Raw genomic sequence first — 22,357 nt, forward strand, 5'->3', positions numbered from 1 at the left:
ATAGACTTTCTAATTTCTATACAGTAATTTTTACTCTATTTAAAACTTTTGGAAAGTTTTAACCAATCATTAAAGTGAGTTTTAAAAATTATACTAAATATTTTTTTTTATAAGAATAATCCTAAACGCTAAATGCTTCTGATTTGTTTGACAGTCTACTTTAATATATATGTATATCAAAAATATTATTTAAATACTATAATTAATCACTAAAGTCAACTACCATGTATAATTTAACTTAATTTTAATATATATATATATATATATATATATATATATATTAAGAAAAACCACATCTTGAATTAAGAGCAAAATGAAATAAAATCAGGAGTGTTGTGAAATCATGAAATGAGTTTCTCATCTTATTTAAACTATTCAAATAAAAATGTAATTCCACTCCATTCAATTACTTTCTATTATCTATTAATCAAAACACAGTCAAGGTTAAAATTGCCATGCTCATTTTATGTATATTCAAAAAATTGCCAGAATACCAACAAATTCCTACGTATAACGAGTAACGACAGATAAGACAGTCAAGCTTCAACGATGTTAGCAATGAAACTACAAATCAACCTTGACTAATTTCTTTCTCCTTTGCTTTGCATGTATCTTCTGCATTCTTGATAAATTTTTTGGTCAAATCATCAACCTGTAGGCAGGAAATATCAGAAACCATACTACTAAAACCATGAAATCTGTGTCTCTTCACAACAACAATAAGCATATATAACTTACCTCTTTCTCCAATCTTTTTATGTCATCCTTTGGGAGGCTTGAATACAATTTCTTAATTGCATCCATTGCCTGTAAAATTAACCATATCAATAAACACAATTGCAACAAATTCTAGTACAATACCAGAATAATAATGCAAAATGATCACCTTATTAACCGGGAAAGAAAACATAACCCAGAATGTTAGGCTGAAGCCCTATTCCGTACTTTTGATATCACCATTTCTTTTTCTTTTTCTTTTTTAAAGAAAAATATAATAAACATATCCAGTCCACTCTAATACATACATTATATAACTAGGTACATAAAATTGTGGGATTTCAAGTTTTCAACATTAGTATAACCCGGTTCATCCGACACTGCAAATCAAACTTCTAAGCTTTAGAGAATGTATGAATGCCAAATAAAGCATGATGAATTCAAGTTTAAAGTGGGCCAAGTGATTCAGGTACAACGGAGAACTCTCAATACTTAACGCAGCCCTTTTCCTTAATACTTATCACTTCACTTATGCAAGTAACTGAAAATAATACAAAATACCAATCAAGAAATAGCAAAGCTTTCTATGCCACACCTTTTGTCGTGCTCTTCTAATACTTTGTCGAGCATCTTCACAAGATTTAGCAACCAACTTAGTCATGGCCTGAAACAAATGTCCAACAATAGGATATAGCAACATGTCATGTAATAAGGCGTGCAAAGCAAAAGGAATTAAGTATTATGACCTTACCTGCATGTGCTCTTTGGTCAATCTGGTCATTCAGGGGCCGAGAGGTGAATTAGTCAATTTGTTATGAGCATATTCTTTAATAGCCACTAAAATTTCCTCAGAGGCAGGAGAAACTAAATGTAAATGGACTAAGTGCTTACGGTGGGATAACGGCAATTAATCTCTCACCATCTGCTTTAGGATTTAACCCCAATGGTGATGAAACAATGGCATTCTCTAATTGTTTAAGTGTCTGCAAAGTAACATTACTTCAGTATTTAGGACCTTGCAAAAATAAAATAAAACAAACATCTTCAAAGATATAAGTACCTCTGGATCATAGGGATTAACAGATAATGTTTTTGGATCCATGACTGAAACAACAGCAATCCGATTCAAAGGCATCTTAATACCACCAGTTTCTACAATAATGTGGTCCAGCATTCCTGTGGAGACATTTTCATGATTTGTGTGTACTGTGTCAACTATTTTATCACATACACGGAGATGTTTTATAAACTACCAATACAACCAATAGTATACCTGGAGAGGCCCTTCCAGTTCGTAGTTTGCTTAGTTCAGTTGATAGCGCAGCCATTGCAGCCTCCATCTGTGACATAGCACTTGCCTTGATATTAGGCCCAACATTTGGTGGAACTTCAATGGTACTGACACCGGCTTCATCCTCTAAAATGTATGGACCAATGACCATGAGCATTCAAGAAAGTAAATAATGAGCATTAAATTATGCTTGACAGTTGACATAATATATCTAGCAAGATGAATATGCAGCAGCGGATGAATATGTTTTAAGTCAAAATTATCACATACCAACTCCAAAATCACAGCCTTAAGATAGGTGATTTTTTTTATGAAAGAAGAATTTCATTAAGATGCAGAGAAGGATAATACAAACTGGGGATAAGAGTTCCTCTATATACTCATTTTCCTTTGGCATCTACAAGGGGGGAGGGCAAAAACAAAATACTGGATGTTTATTAGCTCCATCCTTTGAAACCCATATTTGCTTCACAATCTTCTTAGGTGCAACTTGCGAAGGTAGCTTGGAGGTGTGAACAAAAATGTCTCCAAAAGATGATGTAGAAGGATAACATTTCCTCTAGGGTGCTTCACACTACAAAAGACACTGCTTAGATTTCTTTTGAAAAAGAGGACAAATCCCTAGAAATGTTGTTAGGTTTTTCCCCTCCTTGAACCCAAGACACCATCCTTTTCTTCCCCAGAGATATCTTTATCAGAATGATCCCGTTTAACAAGCCTCCGCCGTTCACTTGATCAACATCAAGGTTCTCATAATCATCACAATTTGACAACATTTAAGAAGGATCTATTCCCAAACACAAGATAGGATATGACCCACCCACTTACAGAAATCTAATCCTTTGTTTACCTTTATCTAGGACCAAACTAACATGAGTCCAGTACAGACTGCATGCACCCTAAGTGTTTGTTCTGAGCTTGAACTTTCATTTAAAAGCTTATAAAATAAATAATGACAAACCAAGGCCCATCGTAGCTAGAAGTCAAAAAGTGAACTGCGCAATATAAAAACTGGTTCATAGGTTAGCAGAGATGTAGTGAAGACATACTTAACCTCCTTCCTTTAGCAAAGGATCTGCGACTTTCTATGATAAAATTAGCTGCTGGAACTGATAAATCTCTATTGTTATCAAAGATCTGAGTGTTAATTGGTGATCTGATAATGTGAGTGGCATCAAAACCCTGAAGAGCAGAGCTCCGAAGCATAAAAAAGTTCCTACAGGACAACGTACGTCTAACGTATCCAGACATCATCAGTCTTCTTCTTTCTACAATCTGCACCTCACACAAGTTGAGGTTAACCAACATGAGTACAGGAATGAGGAGTGTACAAACATCATGATCCTACACTAAAAAACTTCCAAAAAATGCCAGTAATCTAGTAACTTTTATTATTTCATCGAAGAAAGAACTAAAACAAAAATCTTGATATTGGTCTCAGCATCTAATATAAACATCTTATATCGCAACCATGAGTTTCATCATTTCAAATAAGACAATCCAATTGATGGGTTGCATAAAATTATCAATAACTAAAAGCTTAAGATGGAACCAAATAAACAACTAAATCTATCCAGGTTTTTACTCTTCTCTAGATCGTTAAACAAAGAAAAAGCATGTGATAATATGTGATCTAACACAACTCTGAATAATAATTTGAAATGAAAATTTTGATTGTTGTAGACCTATGTTATTTGCAGAGTTACCTATGATAGTAGTCAATCCCATGGGACCCTAATGGGATTGAGGCAACCCACCCCATCCCAGCACGCATCTGAGACGAGATCAGATGAGATATCGGTTTTTTCCAAGGTTCTGAAAATCGAACCGGTTATTGAACCACTCTAGCTACTAATTCACTGGTTTACTGGTTCAACCAGTTCAACTGTGATTCAACCGAAATAACCGTTTTATAATAAAAATGTAAATAAAATCAAGCTCATTCACAACTGTTTTATTTGCAAAACAAGGCCATTCACAACATGAACTAATACTAGAAAGAAAATGAAAGCTTTCATGGCCAACTAGACAGAATTGCTTGCATATTTAGAAAGGAGTAATCACCTAAATTTTGGTTCAAAAGAAACAATTTGGTTTTCAAAAGTATATACATTATTCTATCTGACATATCTCTAAAAGAAAAGAAAAGAATAAACTACTCTACTTACTAGTTAGTACCATATGTCACAAAATTTGATGCCTTCTATCTACCAATATGCAACAATAACTAACAAAGGCTATCGGATCAAAGGCATACAGATCACTACGACTTAGTGAGGAATATGAAAGAATATATTCACACATCAACAAACAGAATTACGAGCATCAACAAACAAAATTTCGACATCCAATTTAAAAAAGAAACTAAAAAGTTAATTCCTAAAGTGGGTCACAAGATTTACATCCTTAATCATCACAGGGCCAACCTAAGAGAGAAGGTCCAAGCATGGTGGTAGAATCTCTTTGGAAGCAGGGCTTGAGCCATACTAAACCAATAGGAGCAGTTTTAACATGGCAATTTTTCATCTTCCGCTCAATGAACAATGTATTAAATAAACAACAGCAAAACACAATATAACAATCAAAAGGTCAAGAACACCACCAAAACAATAATTTATCAAATTAACAAGTTAATAAGATCAATTAAAACTGAAAATCAAAATAACAAGAACAATTAAAATTTTAAACTACAGCAAACCAACAAAAAAAATACCCTGGGATGGGGCAGTTCTGAGATTCAAACAGCACAGGAAGAGGGAGGAGCTTTAAAACGCGACGGAGATGGCTGAACGGAGGCGGAACAACGGCGGAACGGTGGCTGAAAGGCGGCGGAACAGAGGCTCGAACACGCGGCGTAGAGGGCTGAACAGAGGGCTAAGCAGCTCGCACACGGGCAGAACAAGGGTTGGCCAAAAAGGAGGCGGACGCGCGGCGAACAAGGGCGACGAGATGGAGGGCTGCTTCGGTGCTTCCTCCAAGCTGCGTTCGAGTTCTCTTCTCTGCGTTCTTCAGTGTGTTCGTTCAGAGGCCAGAGAGACGGAAGTGAGGGAGTGAGGAAGTGAGGGAGGAGCTCGATGAGAGGAAGGAGGAGAGTGGCTGAGTGAGACTGTGAGAGAGGATAGGCCAAGAGGGTGCTGCGCCTTTTGGACTTTTGGTTAAGGGTTAGGGTTCCTCAACCAACGGCGTCGTTTTGAGCATAGGTCAGAAAACCGGTCAAGTTCCAGTTCGGTTCGACCGACCTGTTCCTGACCAGTTCGACAGTTCAACGGCGGTTTTTGAATTTCCTATTTACAACACACGTGGAATTAATGATATTTTTTACTTGAAAGAAGTATCATTTTTTCTATTCTTTACAATAGAACAAACTCTTCCAAAAAATTATACGATATAGATTTTAAAAATATTTCAAGAATCAACATAAAAACCTATACAACTATATTATACAATTGATTTATAAATTGTATGCAATCTATAAAAGTCATCACAGAAAAAGCGTTTCTATCATGTGAAGAGAGACTAACTATGCTTTGCTAGAATTTTTGACCTAAAAGAGTCTTGGTATTATTACGGTTAATGATAAACTATAATTTTATGCTTTATCTTGTATTGAATTTGGTGTATTTTATTAATTTTTCTCATATTTATTCATTAAAATAGCATAATTTTATGAATTCATCCTAATTGTGCCTAATAATTAAAAACATGTTTTTTAGGCTTTTAATTTACTAAATTTAATTCACTTTGATTCCATTCGATACCTTGATATGTTTGTTTAGTGATTTCAGGCTTAGGAGGCAAGGATTGGATCAAAGAAGTGAAGAAAAAACATGCAAAAATAGAGAATTTATGAAGAAATGAAGTTTTGGAAATCTGCCGATTCCGCATACCGTGACCTAAAATTTCGCCATGTTCCGCGTACGCGTGACACGATCACACGAAGCACGTGACTTCATTAAAGAAAACGTGGCTAGCGATTTCTGGACTCACTCAAACCTAAATCCAACTCATTTCTGAAGTATTTCATGTAATTTTCAATGAGGAACATGGTGGGAGCAATTAGGTTTAGTTAAGAATCATGTTTTAAGGTATTTTTTAAATAGAGAAACTCTCTCTTCTCTCTAAAATTATGTTAGATTTAGGTTAATTTCATCTTAGATTTAGGTTTTGATCTTACTTTGATTTAATTTTTCTTGCAATTTCTTATTACTACATCCTTACCCTTTTAGTTTTACTTGTTATTTCCTTTATTTTGTTGATTTATGCTTATGAACTCTTGTTAATCTTGGTTTCTATTAATTCAATTTGATGTCTTTATGTTAATTGATATTTAATTTAGTTGTTATTATTATTATTTTGCATTTGGTAGCTTTAGATTTTACTATTATTGCAATTTGTGATATTTTTTCTTTTATGTATATTAAGTGTTTGATGAAATGCCTCTTTTAATTTGAGGGTAGACTTTTATACTCTTGACTTGGATTGGTAACTTGGAGGCTCTTGAATTATCAAAATCTAATGTTGATTGGTAATTGAAGGTCGCTAGTTGGCTTGAATTCCACTAAAGCTAATATTTGATTAGGACTTGTGGACTAGAGTCAATATTGATCACTTGACTTCAATTGTTAGAGGATAACTAAGTGAGAGAAACTATATTTACCATCACAATTGAGGATGATAATGAGGATCGAAATTTCAATTTTCAACCCTTGTTAATACCTTTCTTAGTTGTTAGCTTTACTTTCTTGCTCATCAATCTAAAAAATTCGAAAAATACCTCATAACCAATAATATGCACACTTCCCTGCAATTCCTTGAGAGACGACCCGATGTTTAAATACTCTCGGTTTTTATTGGTTTGACTTAAGTGACAAACAAAATTAAACTTTGATTGATGGTTGATTGTTGGTTTGAATCTATACTTCAACAGAAATATTTTGTGAAAATTCCTAACCGATGATTTCCCTCCGTCAGTCAACGTGTTCAACCATAACCAACGTGAGTCATATACTCTCACCACAGCCATATTGTCACACAAAAAGTCTAAATTATGTAGAGCCATGCAAAGCATAGCACAAGGGAGTGATGAGGAGAATGAGGGGGTGATACAATTGGAAGAGGAAGACATTAGGAAAGGGATACAAACGTGCATCAATAGTCTTATTGGAGGACTTTTTGCGAAAAAATCTTTTTCAGCTGGAACTACAGAGAATGCTCTGCGGGTGATATGGGGACGTCTAGAGGGCTTTCGCGTGATTGTGATTGGTTACAACCAATTTCAATTTTCTTTAAAAGAGAGGTAGATGCCATGAGAATTGAAAAGGGAGATCCTTGGTTGTTTAAAGATTTTGCGTTGCATGTTCAACGCTGGATGGAGGAGGTAAAGATAGAAGATCAAGTGTTCACAAACCTACCAGTGTGGATCCAATTCTGGGGCTTGCCAGAAAGCTACAAAACCATGGAAGTGGCTCGAAAATTAGGTGAAGGGATAGGTAGGGTGAAGGAGGTAGGTTTCTTTGATGTGCGTGGAAGAGAATTAAGGATTATAAAAGCAAGAGTGGAGGTTGACCAACTCGAAGGGTGAAGGACATATTGCAAGTGGCTGGTCCAGATAAACAAATCCTGCTGGAGGTGGTTATCCGATATGAAAGGCTAGGATTTGTGTGCACTTATTGTGCCAAAACAAGGCATGATCATAAAACTTTCTTACAATTCATGGAGGATTCGAAGCTGAACATTGTAAAAAAGGATAAGATTGGTGAATGGCTGAAGGCCGATCAAATTGGTGCAAGGGTGGAGGATAAAGAGAGCGGTAGAAACTTGGGAGAGGAAGGAAGCCACAAGGCAGCAACTGCCGGAGAAAGAAACCCACACCAGATTGCTTAATCAAAAGCCTTAGGAGACTTAAGGTGAAAGGGAAAGCTAAAGGAAGTGATCTTGGGAGGGGCTCTAAGATGAATGATGATTGGAATGCAAAAGAAAATGTGTCGCTTGAAGAAAATTCTCTTGTTTTCTTTGACAACCAAAGGAGCCCAGGTTTTCAGAATCAAAATGATAGGAAGGCTGAAAGGACTGCTGGTTTATTGTCAGAAACTTGGTCGAACAACACCATATAGTAGAGTCGTCTGGCCGGTTCAATAAACTCAAAAGCATGGCTAGAAAAAGGTTTTGATGGAGTACGAGCTATTAGTGGGTTAAAAGAAGAGCAGTAGAAAGAGTTGCAGGTGAAGATCAACAGAATTTGCTTGAAAAGATAATTAACTCATACTTGGAGATGGTAGAGGGTGCCAACTGTTCATTGGCACCCAAATCACCATGAGAATTCTCACGTGGAACTATCGGAGTTTGAGGAGACCCTTGACAGTTCACAACTTGAAAAGGATTTGTCAATCCCAATCCCCTGAGGTGATTTTTCTATGGGAAACAAAAAATCAACCTCGATTGGTGGAAAGGAAGATCAGGTCATGTGGGTACAGTAGCTGAAAAATTGTAGAACCATCTGAGCTGGCTGGAGGAATAGTTTTGGTATGGAAAGAGCACATTGAGGTGAGAATTGAAGCACATACTGAATACTTTGTGGAGGCAATTGTTAAGGATAATTGTCACAACCTAGAATGGAGACTGTTTGGTGTATATAGCATAAATGAAGTAATAAGAGTGAGACAGTTCCAGGAGTTAACTTCACTAATTCAACATTCTTATGAAAGAGTGGTAATTTTAGGAGATTTTAATGCTATTAGGAATCAGTGAGAAAAGGAGGGTGGGAATCCTCGATTTGAGGTCTCAATTGAAAATTTTAACTCTTTTATTGATGATAATATTCTATTTGATTTGGGGATATTGGGCTGTCCTTACACGTGGACCAATAAAAGAGGAGGAGATGAACTGATTAGAGAGAGGTTGGATCGTGTGATGGTCGGTATGCAGTGGAGAGAACAATACAGGTTGGTTGTGGTGAGAAGACTATCTGAGAATGGATCCGATCATTCTCCCCTTTTGCTAGATTCTGACCCACTCACATGAAAAAGTAAAAGGCAGTTTAAATTTCAGAAGCGATGGTGTGAGAAGGAGGAGGCTAGGCAGCTGATTTTTGGAGGTTGGGGGATGGAAATTCAGGGGTCGCCCATGTTTATATTGGCACAAAAGCTCAAATTACGCAAAAACATATTGGTTATTTGGCACTAGCAACATAAGTCAAATTCCAAAAGAGAAATTGAGGAGCTAACTTTCAAACTAGAGGAGTAGAGAGCCAAGGGTACCTATGGAGGTCCTGAAATAAACGCATTGAAAAATAGATTGGAAGAAGCTTACAAAGCAGAGGAAAGTTACTAGAGAGAGAAGTCGAGATGCAATTGGCTCAAGGATGTGGATCGTAATACAAAATTCTTTCACCAAAAGTTCCAAGCTAGAAACCGGAAGAATAAATCTGGGGACTAGTTGGGGCGGATGGTACTCTAGCCACTAATTCGAAAAACATTGCCAAGGTAGCTGAGGACTATTTTAAACAGCTTTTTTCCTCGACAAAAAGTGTTAATCCGAGTATGATTTTTGAGGATTTCAATCCTTCGATTACAGCTCACATGCACCGAAAGTTGCTGAGATCGGTTAATATTGAAGAAACCAAGAGGGCAGTATTTAATGTTTGTGCCTGGAGCTCCCTGGGGAGCGATGGATTTACGGTGAAGTTCTTCCAATTCTATTGGGATATTGTTGGCAGAGATGTGTTTAAAGCAGCTTGCAATTTTTTGGTAGGGGAAGAATCCTGAAAAGTTTTAACCACATTCAGATTTGCTTAATCCCTAATATTCTAGATGCTAGAGATATGACACAGGTCAGGCCTATTAGTCTTTCATCAGGTTTTTTATAAGATTATTTCTAAAATACTGGTGCATAGATGACGATCTTTCATGAATAATGAAGTGAGTGTGAATCAAAGTGCATCTGTAAAGGACAAGCTCATTTTTGATAATATACTAATAGCTCATAAATGCATGCATCACCTAAAAACTAAAAGGAGTGGATTGCAGAATGAAATGGCAATTAAATTAGATATGAGTAAAGCCTATGATCAAGTTGAATGGAGCTTCCTATGGTTTATTATGACAAAGATGGGTTTTTATGATAGATGGATTTCTTGGATTCGAGAGTTGGTCACAACTGTTTCTTACTCGATTCTTATGAAAGGTCAACCTTTTGGTTATTTTAAATCAACCTTTATCACCCTATCTATTTCCTTTTTTGCGCAGAAGGACATTCCTTCTTGCTAACACAAGGCACATCAAAACAGGGTTATTCAAGGTATCAGGATTCATAGAAGGTGTCCAGCCATTAACCATCTTCTCTTTGCAGACGACTCTATTTTATTCAGTAAGGCATCTCTAGAATCATACAATGCTATATTAGGACTCCTAGAAACGTATGAAAGAATTAGTGGACAGAAAGTCAATCTCAACAAATTTGTACTTTTTTTCAACCAGAACACTACAATCCCCTTACGATTACAACTAGCTAACAGGCTTGGTATTCAGCATATATGGATACAAGATAAGTATCTGGGTCTCCTATCCATCATTCAATGATCCAAAAAGGCTACTTTTTGGAGCTATTAAAAGTGAAGTTAAGAAAAAGTTACAAGCTTGGAAGAAGAATTTATTGTCAGCAAGAAGAAGATATGTGCTTATTAAGGCAGTGAGGGAAACAATTACTGTGTATACTTTATCATATTTCAAACTCTCAGAAATACTTCTGAATGAAATACATAGGATGTTTACGCAATTTTGGTTGGGAAAACGAAGAATAGAGAAGAAGATGGCATGAATCAGCTAGGACAAAATGACCAGACAAAAGAGAGAAGGTGGTTTTGGCCTCAAGGATCTGAAGGCTCAGAATTTGGCACTTCTAGGTAAACAGTTTTGGCGGATAAATACCAATCCTAATTCTTTACTGGCTTGCATTTTAAAGGCTAAATATTTTCGGTATACATCACCATTGACAGCAAAAAAAAGTGTACATTCTTCTTGGAGCTGGCAGAGCTTACTAGAAGGAAGGAAGATAGTGGAGAAGGGGCTTAGATGGAGTATAGGAATTGGTGGATCAGTTCGTATTTGGAAATGATAGAAGTTGGAACCTGGAGCTGATAAACGAAGTTTTTTCCCCTAACATAACTACTCGAATTTGTGCCATTCCTTTTAATGGAGATGGAATTGACAAGATCACTTGGGCCTATAACATAAATGCGCAATATGATGTAGCCTCTGGATATCAAATTGCATATGCTTTCTCTCATGGCTCAATAGAGCAATTTCCGCAGGCAATGCATAACCCAGCAATCTGGCGAAGACTATGGAGCCTGAAAATTCCACACAAGATTTAGCTATTTTTATGGAGGTCTATCCATGAAAACTTCCTGTTCTTAAATTGCTATATTAACGATTTTCAACAACTTTACCGGTTTGTCTAAGATGTGGTGTGGAAGAAGAGACCATCTGTTACTATTTTATACGTTGCAATGCTGCGAATGAGGTTTGGGGTTTGTCTACATTGACATCGACAGCATTGAACTAACCCATGAGTTCCTTTGAAGAGTGGTGGAAACAGATGATAGTTTCAAATGGAATCAGAAGAGAAGGTGACCGAAAACTGATATTATGTGCTATAGGAGTTTATAGAAATCAAGAAATCGAGAGACGCCTCAGGAGACCTTCAACCTAGCGATGAGACTTCAGCAAGAACTTTGGCCCAATTAAAATGTCTACCGTTATTACTTCCCTTATCTTTACTAAATGATTTTCTGTTTTTCTTTAAGTAATTTTCTTTTCTTTAAATAGTCCAGAGCTATGTCTTATGGGAGAACCCCATCTCTTGTTTTTTGTCCCATTTTGAACAGTATATTTTCTTTCCATTATATGAAGTACAATAACAATCTCTTTGAAAAAAAAAATCTATAAACACCATCACATTTATCATCGTTGTCAACTATAGCAATTGTAAACCAACCATCATCAACTTAAATTCATTATATTTTTATGGTTAAGGAGACATTCAAGTAAAATAAAAATACTATCAAAATCTAATTAAGTAACTCTAAAATCAATAATAAGTAATCAAAGTTCTCTCTCAATACACCTCTACTCGCCGAAGCCTTCACTTCAACTATCAATCCTGAAAGTCCAGTTCACTCATTTGCTGCCCTCAAAGCACCAATAAAATCCTATGTAGGAGGAGCAATTTGAAGTTCTTTCACAGAAATGAGAGGATTTCTTTCTTTGAGTTAAAATCAAACATTACTCATCATTAAAGCAGTTTCTTTCAGAATATAAATATACATAAAACTGAGAATAAAGCAAATCAACCATGTAAAACTTCTATAACATTGTTCCACACAATCTCTTCCAACTGTTACGGGGCGGATTGCCCTCACACCATAGACCAAAACCATAAAATTCAACAAACAAATGTATCCCAAAACCAATGACATTGGCTTGACAATTTTCAAGGTTACTTTTTGCCCGATCAATGTTGCATCTGTAAGAAAAACGAACTACCTCATAATTTCCTACATCATGGTTGCCAATTCCCATGAAATTGTACCTATTCAGGGAACTATGCATCTTTTTTAATATATAATTAAAGCAAATCAAAGAGACATGAATTTTAATCTCTCATATTTCAAATCAAAGATTAATATTCATGTCGGTTTCATTATTAGGAATTTTCTAAATAAATTAAAAAAAATAGGAAGAAGGAGGTGGTCAATATATCTGGAGGGAGAGAGGAGGCAGCTCCAGCGACCTATTACGTTACTTCGAATGGAATCTTAGCCCGCCTCACTTTCTTAACAGGGAGCGGCGACGATAGCAGTGCAGCAGTGGCTGCAGCCGCAATGGCGGGAGCGACGAAAACGGCGGCGATAGAGCGACCAACGCAACGCAAGGAGTTCACGCAGTCTTTGAACGTTGTTGGTGGTGGCCAACGCTGGTGGAGGGGCTAACAGAGGTGGTTTATGATAGAGAGAGAGGGAGTGACGGAGAGAGAGAGGAGAAGGTTAGAGAGAGAGAGAGTAGTTCGAAAATGAGGGGGGAGAAGATTCGCGGTTTAAATTTAGGGCAAGATTATCGTCGGATTTACCGCGCATAAATCCGACGGTAATGCTTTGCGAATGACCAAAACGCAACGTTGCACTAATTCGAATTACCGGCGGATAACTGCCGATAAATCCGACAGTAATGATCGCGCCAATTTTTTTTCCCCCCCCCCTCCAATAATTACCGACGAATTTACCATCGGAAAACCGAATCCGACGGTAATCTTTTTATCCGACGGTAATCTTTTTATCCGACGAATTTATTGCCAAATCCGCCGCTAAATCCGCTGTTAATGTCCGACACTAAATCCATTGTTAATGTCCAACACTAAATCCAATGGTAAATCTTGTAGTGTATTATCTAACCAATTCACAGAACCTATCCAACCAGAGTAGAGATGGCAAAACTCCCTGAAACGCGGAGATCCCGCATGGACTGCTGCAAATGGGGACCCGAAGACGGCGAATTTTTTCCGTGTGATGGGAACGGGGGTTAAAATTCCCCCGAGGCAGACGTGGGTACTCGAGCAGGATCCCCGCCCTGTTCTGCTAATCCCCGAATTATTAAATTTATTTAAATACCTGTAATAATTTATTTCTAATATAAATTTTTTTGTCATTTCACATACCATATATATATTGAAAAACCTAACATTAATTTCAAAAGTGTCTTCCCTTCTCTCCATAACACTAACACTGCGTCGTCCCACTCTCCAGTCACCCCAGAAGGCCAGAAATCGCAAATCCCAATTTCCCATAGCGTCACAACCATACCCCTCGCCACTCCTGCTCAGTGCTCATCGTGTCATCACCCCCTCGCCGTCTCATTGTCTCTGATCGCGGCGTCCTTTCCCCTTTTCACCGCTGCATGACTGTGTCCTTATATGTTGTAATAATGTTTTTTTTTTTTTCATTAGAACTTTCATATAATAATCAATATAGGAAGAAGGGGAATGGGACCCCGCGGAGAATGGGGATCCACTAGGAATGGGGATAGGGGAAATATTCTCCCACGTCGGGGGTTGGGGCGGGGAGGAGGAATCTAAGGGCGGGGACAGAGAGTGGGAAGGTATTTCCCGCCTCTATCTTGCTCCGTTGCCATCCCTAAACCAGAGCATCTATATACATATCTCTAAAAAAACAACAACGATCAACATAGAATAAATCAAGAGTAAATAGCCATTTTGGCACCCAAAAGATTCTGATCTTGATAAAAATGGACCCTAATATTTTCTTTTAACAAAATGAATCCCAAAATATATATTCCCTTTGACAAAATGACCCAAATGTTAAGTCAACCGTTAATTTATCCAGTCAATTGTTAAATTTTTATGAAATTACTAAATTAGCCTTGTTTTGTTAAATGACAAATATATTTTCATTCCCTCTCTCCTCTCTCTCCAAATATATGATGACCTTACCGAGGTTGTAGAAGTGGCTGTCGGAGAGCTTCTTGGTGTGGCAGATAAGCTCGGATTTGAGGTGGGACTCGCCAATGCGGAGGCAATCCTTTACTTTCAGGACAATGGCTTCCACCAGGTTTGTGTTCTGCTGCATATATCCATTCTTCACTGCGAAGAATTTGGGGTGTGTAAAAACTACGCTCTCAAACTTTATGAAGGATTGGGAGGCGAGGAGGAGGCGAATAGGTCTTTGCTGCCACAGTAGAAAAAGGAAACATTGGAGTGACGGGTGAAGGACTCCTTTAAGTACACATGGATGAAAATATTAGCTGTTGACTTGATGTTAGTGACATTTTGTCAAACGAATCACATATTTGGGGGTTCATTTTGTCAAAAGAAAATATTAAGAGTCTGTTTTGTCAAAATCAGAATATTTTAGGTGCCAAAATGGCTATTCACTCATAAATCAATATAGAATAAACAGTAACATCAACCCCTAGATAACTTTTTCGTTCATTGTATAATGATGTATTAGAACTTATAACATTGAAAATAGAAGAGCAACTTTTCTAGAATCAAATGAAGCTGCACGCTTATATCTTCTCCAACTGTTACTTGGTAAATCATGTGACTTCTCACTGACTGGTTTATCTGTTAATTGAGATATGAAAGTTCAAAAATATACAGAAATCACCTGTCTAGTCGGTGTTGGACAATACAAGCACACAAACACACTTGGTGGCTTAAACATCACAAAAAGGACCAAGATAAAAACATGGAAACTATGTGTTACCAAACTATGAAGGCTTCTCAATGTGATTAATCAGGAAATGCATAAGGATTATAAGCAACTTATAATTTTCCTCATGTTCAGATCAACCAAGTGTAATTATCAGAGTGTTTAATATGTTTGATTAAATGCAAATGGAATGATGCAAAACCAACCTATCCATATTTACCACCTTGCAAAAGTTAAATATATGGTTAATCAATACTCTATAGTACATGTCAGTATCATCCAGATCCAATCAGTCAAAAACACGTTTCAATAATAAAAAGCTCACCTCAACAGAGAAGAGAAGCCACGGGCTCACAGCTGACGGCACGCAGAGAAGCGAGCTCACGCCGAAGCACAGCAGTGAAGGCAACCCACTGCGGAGGAGGACGACACGAGGAGCACGGCGAGAGGCTCGGCAACGAGGCGGCGATAGTGCAGTGGCGGTGAAAGCTCTGTGAGCTGCGGCTAACGTTCTGCCGTTCAGTTCAATTGAGAGAGAGAGAGAGAGAGAGAGAGTGAAAGCGAAGCTCTGCCTCCCTTCCTTTGATCAATTAGTGAAATAGGTTTTTTTTTTTAATTACAAATTCGAACCGGTCCAGGTTTTTCAAACCTGCCAGCTCACCGATTTTTCACAAAAATCGGCCGGTTCAAACTGATTTTCACCAATTCTATTCCTTATCCGGTCCATTGTCCAATCTAGTCCGATTTTGAGATTGGGTCACCGATTTTTTAGTCCGATCACCTGAATCGGTCCGGTTTTTATGTTTATGGTGCCAACTAGGTGCCCGATTCTCTATTGAATTTTGATCTAATTATTCAAAACACGGTTAAATTCGATCTAAAAATAATCATAATTTAATTTATTCATTCGTTGGAGTTAAAATTTCTACAATATCAAAGGAAAAAAAAAGTTAAAATTTCAAGCCGAATAAACACCAACCTATTAATTAATGACTCCATGACATAAATCTAAGAAAAATTATTTTTAGTAGGATAACTTAAACGTATTTTGATTTCGTTATATATCTAAGCGTTTTTATTAATCTAGTCTAATTAAATTGGTTAAAATTTAACAAAAATTACTCACACAATATGTATGTGAATTATATATCTTTTTTATTTTTTCTTTTTCACATATTTTTTACTCATTATCACTTTTTAATTGCTATTATTATTGTTGCGTTTTTTTTCTTCTTTTTTTTTGTTGCTAGTGGTGGTTATTACAACATTTTTTAATTTTTTTTTATTTTTATTCTTGTTAAAAGGGTGAAACAAAAGAAAAATGATGAAAATGTAAAATAATAATGAGAAGACGAAAAGAAAAAAAAGAATATGATGATAATGAACAAAAAGATTTTTAATTGTGACACCGAAAAAAGAGAAGAAGAAATCAAACAGAAAAATTCTTAACTTTGACACTAAAATTTTTTATAACTGTAATATAGGTTTTTATTAAAAGGTAAAACAAAAGAATTACGAAAATGTAAAATAAGGAGGAAGAAGAGTTTTGAATTGTGTAGAATTTATTAAAAAGATAATACCAAAATTTTTTAACGTTAACGCAAGTTCTTGTTAATTAAGAGGGTGACAAGAAGAATTATGAGAATGTAAAATAAGAAATATGAGGAGGAGGAGGAGTTATTGTTTTGAATTATGCTAAATTTATTAGAAAAATAGTACCAAATTTTTTTAATCATGATACCGTAAGTTTTTTAATTTTGACACCAAAATTACTTATCCATGACACAAAAATTTTTTAACTAAATAAAATTTATCAGAAATTTTGTTAACTTGTGATCCTTTGAAAATTTTGTGTTATTCACCAAAAATTTTTATGTTATTTTCAACTAAATAATGTGCTTTTTTATTATTGAACTCATCGTATATAAGAGATCTAGCTAATTTTATGTCATTTACAATAAATTGATGTATTTTCTGTTACAAAATATATTTAAATATATTTTGTTAATTGAGTAAGTGATGATTTTAGACTTATAGCTTTTTAAAAATTTCTTGTGTAATTTATTAAAATTTCAGTGTCATGTCAACAAATTTCTTGTGTCACAAACTAAAAATTATTGTCACTTTTATTATCATCAAATTAATTGTGTGTGTTTTGTCGATTTTTAGCAAATCGATGGTGGTTCGATATCTAGTGGTTTGGAAGCGAAACATACTCCTCTTTGCAGATACCAATTTTCTAAAAGTGCATCAAAGTGTTTTTGATTAGATGGGAATTGGTAATAAAGATGAATTTAAAAATTATAAATCAAAGAAAGAAATGAAAAAAATAAATTTTTCGAAAAGATAATATGCTGGAAACGTAAAAGTTTGCATAAAAATTTAAAAGAAAGCAGTAAAATGCCTTCGATTGGATCAAAGGTCTTTGACTTAGAAATTAAACAATGTAAAAATGTAAATTAAACATTGAAGATAAATATATTTGGAAGATAAACTTGCTTGAGAAAATAAAGTTTACAAGAAAGTAAATTGAAAGAGGAAAAATAAACATGGAAGGAACCCTATAGAAAAGTAATTCGATCGCAGACTCAGAAATTTGCTGGGATGTGAGTGTGCTTGAGTGTTTTTCTAAAACAAAGTTTCAACCTTTATTCCCTAAGAATTCCTAGTATTTATAATATATTTTTAGTAACTGACAATTAATTATAAAATCACAACTTTAAATGCATTCTCCTTGGTAACCGCCTAAACGTTTCTCATGATTTCCTCGCGTAATAGAAGCATCTAACTTCTCCACTACCATAATTACTCGAATCACTTATTCGAATAACTTATTTCGATTACCTTACTCGAGTACCTTGTTCGATTTGACTTGCTCGATTTATCGAAAGGCCTTGAAATCGAATTCGTGTCGAGAACCTCCGTATAATGCTTGCGCGTGTGTCTTTTCGAAAACTGCTTATGTCTTCGACCGCTTTACCACTTCGAACCTTTTACCTTCATCGGAAATATTTTTTCGATCAACAGTGTGATACTGAATTAAGAAGAATATGATGATGATGATGATGATGATGATGATGATGATGATGATGATAAAGGAGGAGGATGAGGAAAAAGAAAAAAGAGAAGAAGAAATCAAACAAAAAAAGAATGAAAAATAAAGAGGAAAAGGAGGAAGAAGAGAAGATGAAAAAGGTGGATGAAAAGATAGCGATAATAATGATGATGATAACGGCTCAGTTTTTTCAATATTGGGAGGGAGAATGAGTTGTGCAGAGATATGGCAAATGGAGGTGTTAGACAATGGTGTGGGACAGCTTTTTCTGATCCATGGCAGGGGGCATTCGGACCGAGCGATTGGCGTGGGCGGGAATCAAAGTTGAAATTGTATATGGGAATCGGTGGGTCCGATTCCTTTAGGGTGCAATGTTAAGTTTTTTTTATGTTGTGTATGAAAGTGGAATCGCTGGGTACGTTTGTGGTTTTTTTAATTTTTTTTTTTTTTTACTCAAGGACTCGTTGGGTCCGTTTGGTGGGGGAGGTGAGTTTTTTTTTGTGTAAAGGAGTCGTTGGGTCCGTTTTGGGGGAGGGAATTTTTTTTTTTTTTAAGGAGTCGCTGGGTCCGTTTTGCAGAAGAAAAAAAAAGTTAAATTTTTTTAGTAGGATTCGGCGGGTCCGATTTGTATATATATATATATATATATATATATATATATATATATATATATATATATATATATATGTGTATGTGTGTGTGTGTGTTTTGGAAACTCGGATGCACTCCTCAAATCTGATTCCTTTTTGCTGTTCCGCGTCTTCTTCCCTTCTTCCTCCCCCTGTTTCTCTTCTACTTCTCATTGAGTCTCTGTTATTTCATTTGAACTCCAAGAGTAAATGAGAGTTCACTAGATATTTATGTATGAGAGTATGAAAAATGGTTGATAGAGTTACAGTTAGAGTATATTATTTTGGTCAGATTCTATTACAAACACCTGAAGGAGTGAGATTTAGTTGTGAGAAGCCGTTAGATATTGTAATCCCTTTCACAATCTCATTTGAGGAGCTAAAAGGTGTGATTTGTGAGAAGATAGGTTTTCAGATATCCAAGAAAATATCATGTATGGTATATAGATATCCCATACCGGTATTTGGTGGTTTCGTGCAGTATCAAACCAAGTATGTAACCGACGAAGCGAGTATGCAGGAGATGTTTTCAATGTATTTTGAAAGTCGCGGTCAGATATCGGTGATAGAGTTGTACGTCGAATTCGAACAATCTGAAGTGGACCGAAATATTGAAGAGGAAGAATATGATAGTGACAGTGAGGAAGAGTTTGAAAGCAATTACGAAGCTGTTGCTCCAAAAGGAGAAGAAGATCAAGGTGACGGGGTGGTGGGTCCAAATGTGGGAGACGTTGCACATGCACTTGCAAACGAAGATCCCTTTGAGGAGCCGTCCTTCATGCGGGTTCTGGACTTGGAAGCCATGCATGCGCCGGAGTTTCCGGAATATATGAGTGCCGGTACGTATTAACATATAAATATAAATAGTAGTAGACTTTGGGAAATAATCTATGTTGATAGATGTAAATAAGAATATAAGTCACGTGAAAATTAAGTTGTGTGCATTGGTCCAAAGTTTTTTATGTGTTTATGTTTGTAGGATGTTAAAAGTGGGATGACAACATGATAGATAGGAATAATATTTATATTGATGGGGATATAGGGAGCATTGACGTAGTCTTTAAGTTATTAAATGTATTTGCCTTAAATTATTTTGATTTGGCTGTCGTTGTGGTAGAAATTCCTATGGTCGCAGATGGTGAATTTGCAATCGGAATGGAATTCAGTTCTAGGGAAGCTGTTATGATGGCGGTGAAAGATTATACCATCCGAAGAGGCGTAGACTACCGTGTGTATGAGTCGGAGCCATTGACCTTCTATGCGAAGTGTACACAGTATGGATCAGGGTGTGATTGGCTTATCAGGGTTAGCATGATCAGCAGAAAGTATTGTTGGGTTATAAGGAGGTACAACGGTTCTCACACTTGTACTAGAGCCACTATTTCTCAGGATCATTCGAAGCTGGATTCGAACACAATTGCGGAAGCAATAAAGCCGTTGGTTGAGGCTGACCCGTCGATAAAGGTGAAATCAGTTATTGCGGAAGTGCAGTCGAAGTTCAATTACACCGTCAGCTATCGGAAGGCATGGTTGGCGAAACAAAAAGCAGTGGAAAAAATATTTGGTGGTTGGGAAGCATCATATGAAGCTTTGCCTATTTGGTTTCAGGCCATGTGTAACAAGGAGCCATCAGCAATCGTCCATTTCGAGACTATGTCTGCATATCAAGGTGATGAGGAAGTAACTGATATCCGGGTATTGCATAGAGTCTTCTGGAGTTATTACCCCTGCATTAGAGCGTTCAGACACTGCAAGCCAGTTGTCCAGGTTGATGGGACTCACTTGTACGGAAAGTATAAGGGTTGTTTGTTGGTCGCCGTTTCACAGGATGGTAACAATAATATCGTCCCTATTGCGTTTGCAATTGTGGAGGGGGAGACTTCAGATGCATGGCACTTTTTCCTTAGTAACCTGCGACAACATGTTGTGACTAGGGATGGTGTGGGACTGATTTCTGACAGGCACGAATCCATCAATGCAGCTATTGCCCGGAGCAACGGAGCTTGGTCGCCCCCGAAAGCATTCCACATGTTTTGCATCAGGCATATAGAGTCGAACTTCTTGAGAAAGTTCAAGGCACCGTACCTGCAAAAACTTGTGGTCAATATAGGTAAATGTTAACTAACAATAATTTCCTTATTAACCGAGTTACCTTCCAGCAGCTTTCCTCATGAATTCTTCTCTTGTGTGGCTTTGATTGTTGTCCAGGTTATTCGAGGACGGTGCGCGAGTACGAACAGCGCTACCAGCGTTTACGTGAACGGGGGGAGGCATATACCAACTGACTTAACCGAATCCCACGCGAACAGTACGTGTTGGCGTATGACGGTGGCTACCGCTGGGGTCACATGACGACAAACCTAGTGGAATGCATCAACTCAGTGTTGAAGGGGGCACGCAATCTTCCTATAACTGCACTTGTGAAAGCCACATTCTACAGGCTTAACGAGTTGTTCACTAGAAAAAGAGCCGAGGCGGAGTCGCGGATAACAGCTGGACATGTTTTTTCTGAGGTTGTCACGTCGAAATTGAATGCCAATCAACTTGCAAGTTCTAACATCCAGGTTAATTGCTTCGATAGGGTGAAGGAGGTCTTCGAGGTTCGTGAGATGCCAGCTGGAACTGAGTATGCCGTCGATCTCCGTCAACAACGCTGTGACTGTGGTGAGTTTCAGGTGGATCGGATTCCCTGTCGACATGTTTTTGCATGTTGTGCGAATCAGCGACTGGATTGGCGAGTGTATGTCCACGAAGTTTACAAGATGGACCAAGTTCGGAGGGTTTACCGAGCTAGGTTTCGGCCACTGGGCAATCCCACTATGTGGCCTGTGTACAGCGGCCCTCGATTTGTCCCGAATCCAAACATGAGACGGGTGAACAAAGGTCGCCCGAGGATGACACGTTTCTTGAACGAAATGGACACACGAATGTTACGTGCTCCTAGGCGTTGTCGGCAATGTGGAGCCGAGGGACACAGCCGAAGTAGATGCCGTCGGTCATCTGGTGTAGGTCCCAGTAACCCCGGATAGTAGTTTTATGCCTATCATGTTTCATTGTAGTACTTTATGGCATTTGCTTGTTTATTTTTATGCGTTTGTTTATGTTTATCGGGACATTGTTCTTTCATGAAACTTCTTTATGAGACCTGAGACTTCTTTATGACCGTAGATATCAAATTAACTTAATTTCTAATTCATTAATTAATTAGTATCTATTACACTATTTAAATATATGTTAAAAAATATTAATATTAATTCATATCATATAATTTATCAATAACAAAAATAAAACAAAAATATTAATTTATAGATATTTAAGAAAGTTTAATTTTTATTTTAATAATGATATGATTAAACCGTAATTAATTTAAGAAAGATTAAATATAAAACAAAAATAATTTAAATTAATATGAGTAAAGGATAAGCAAAATCACTCTTAGCAGA

The 22,357-nt window shown here is 36.8% G+C and overlaps 2 protein-coding genes across 5 annotated transcripts; one reads left to right on the forward strand and one right to left on the reverse strand.

The window, feature by feature from the left end:
• Nucleotides 1-331: 331 nt before the first annotated feature.
• LOC112789663 (uncharacterized) lies at nucleotides 332-15,818 on the reverse strand. Of its 4 annotated transcripts, none has more exons than XM_025831650.3 (10): nucleotides 15,556-15,818; nucleotides 14,510-14,744; nucleotides 3,058-3,283; nucleotides 1,991-2,134; nucleotides 1,778-1,893; nucleotides 1,609-1,700; nucleotides 1,469-1,490; nucleotides 1,313-1,381; nucleotides 739-807; nucleotides 332-652 (listed from the first exon to the last, which is right to left on the reverse strand). In XM_025831650.3, the coding sequence occupies exons 3-10, from the start codon at nucleotides 3,260-3,262 to the stop codon at nucleotides 572-574; spliced, it is 798 nt and encodes a 265-aa protein (XP_025687435.1). In that variant the 5' UTR covers nucleotides 3,263-3,283; nucleotides 14,510-14,744; nucleotides 15,556-15,818; the 3' UTR covers nucleotides 332-571. The 4 variants fall into 4 exon arrangements, with proteins under 4 accessions (XP_025687435.1, XP_072088556.1, XP_025687436.1 ...); XM_072232455.1 differs by having other exon boundaries at nucleotides 14,510-14,791; nucleotides 15,556-15,800; XM_025831651.3 differs by lacking the exon at nucleotides 14,510-14,744 and having other exon boundaries at nucleotides 15,556-15,810.
• Nucleotides 15,819-21,262: 5,444 nt separating this feature from the next.
• Nucleotides 21,263-21,943, forward strand: LOC114927449 (uncharacterized). The gene has a single exon (XM_029297375.1). It carries the CDS (start codon nucleotides 21,263-21,265, stop codon nucleotides 21,941-21,943), a length of 681 nt encoding a protein of 226 aa, XP_029153208.1.
• The last annotated feature ends 414 nt before the right edge of the window (nucleotides 21,944-22,357 follow it).

This window comes from Arachis hypogaea, chromosome 3, assembly GCF_003086295.3.
Source record: "Arachis hypogaea cultivar Tifrunner chromosome 3, arahy.Tifrunner.gnm2.J5K5, whole genome shotgun sequence".
NCBI lineage: Eukaryota > Viridiplantae > Streptophyta > Magnoliopsida > Fabales > Fabaceae > Arachis > Arachis hypogaea.

Excerpts from the sequence above, each read along its gene's own strand:
- LOC112789663 (XM_025831650.3), bottom strand. The coding sequence starts at position 3,262 with ATGATGTCTGGATACGTTAGACGTACGTTGTCCTGTAGGAACTTTTTT. Across the intron at positions 1,382-1,468 it reads TGACCAAAGAGCACATGCAG|GCCATGACTAAGTTGGTTGC; the intron begins GTAAGGTCATAA and ends CATTTGTTTCAG. Across the intron at positions 653-738 it reads TAAAAAGATTGGAGAAAGAG|GTTGATGATTTGACCAAAAA; the intron begins GTAAGTTATATA and ends TCCTGCCTACAG.
- LOC114927449 (XM_029297375.1), top strand. The coding sequence starts at position 21,263 with ATGACGACAAACCTAGTGGAATGCATCAACTCAGTGTTGAAGGGGGCA.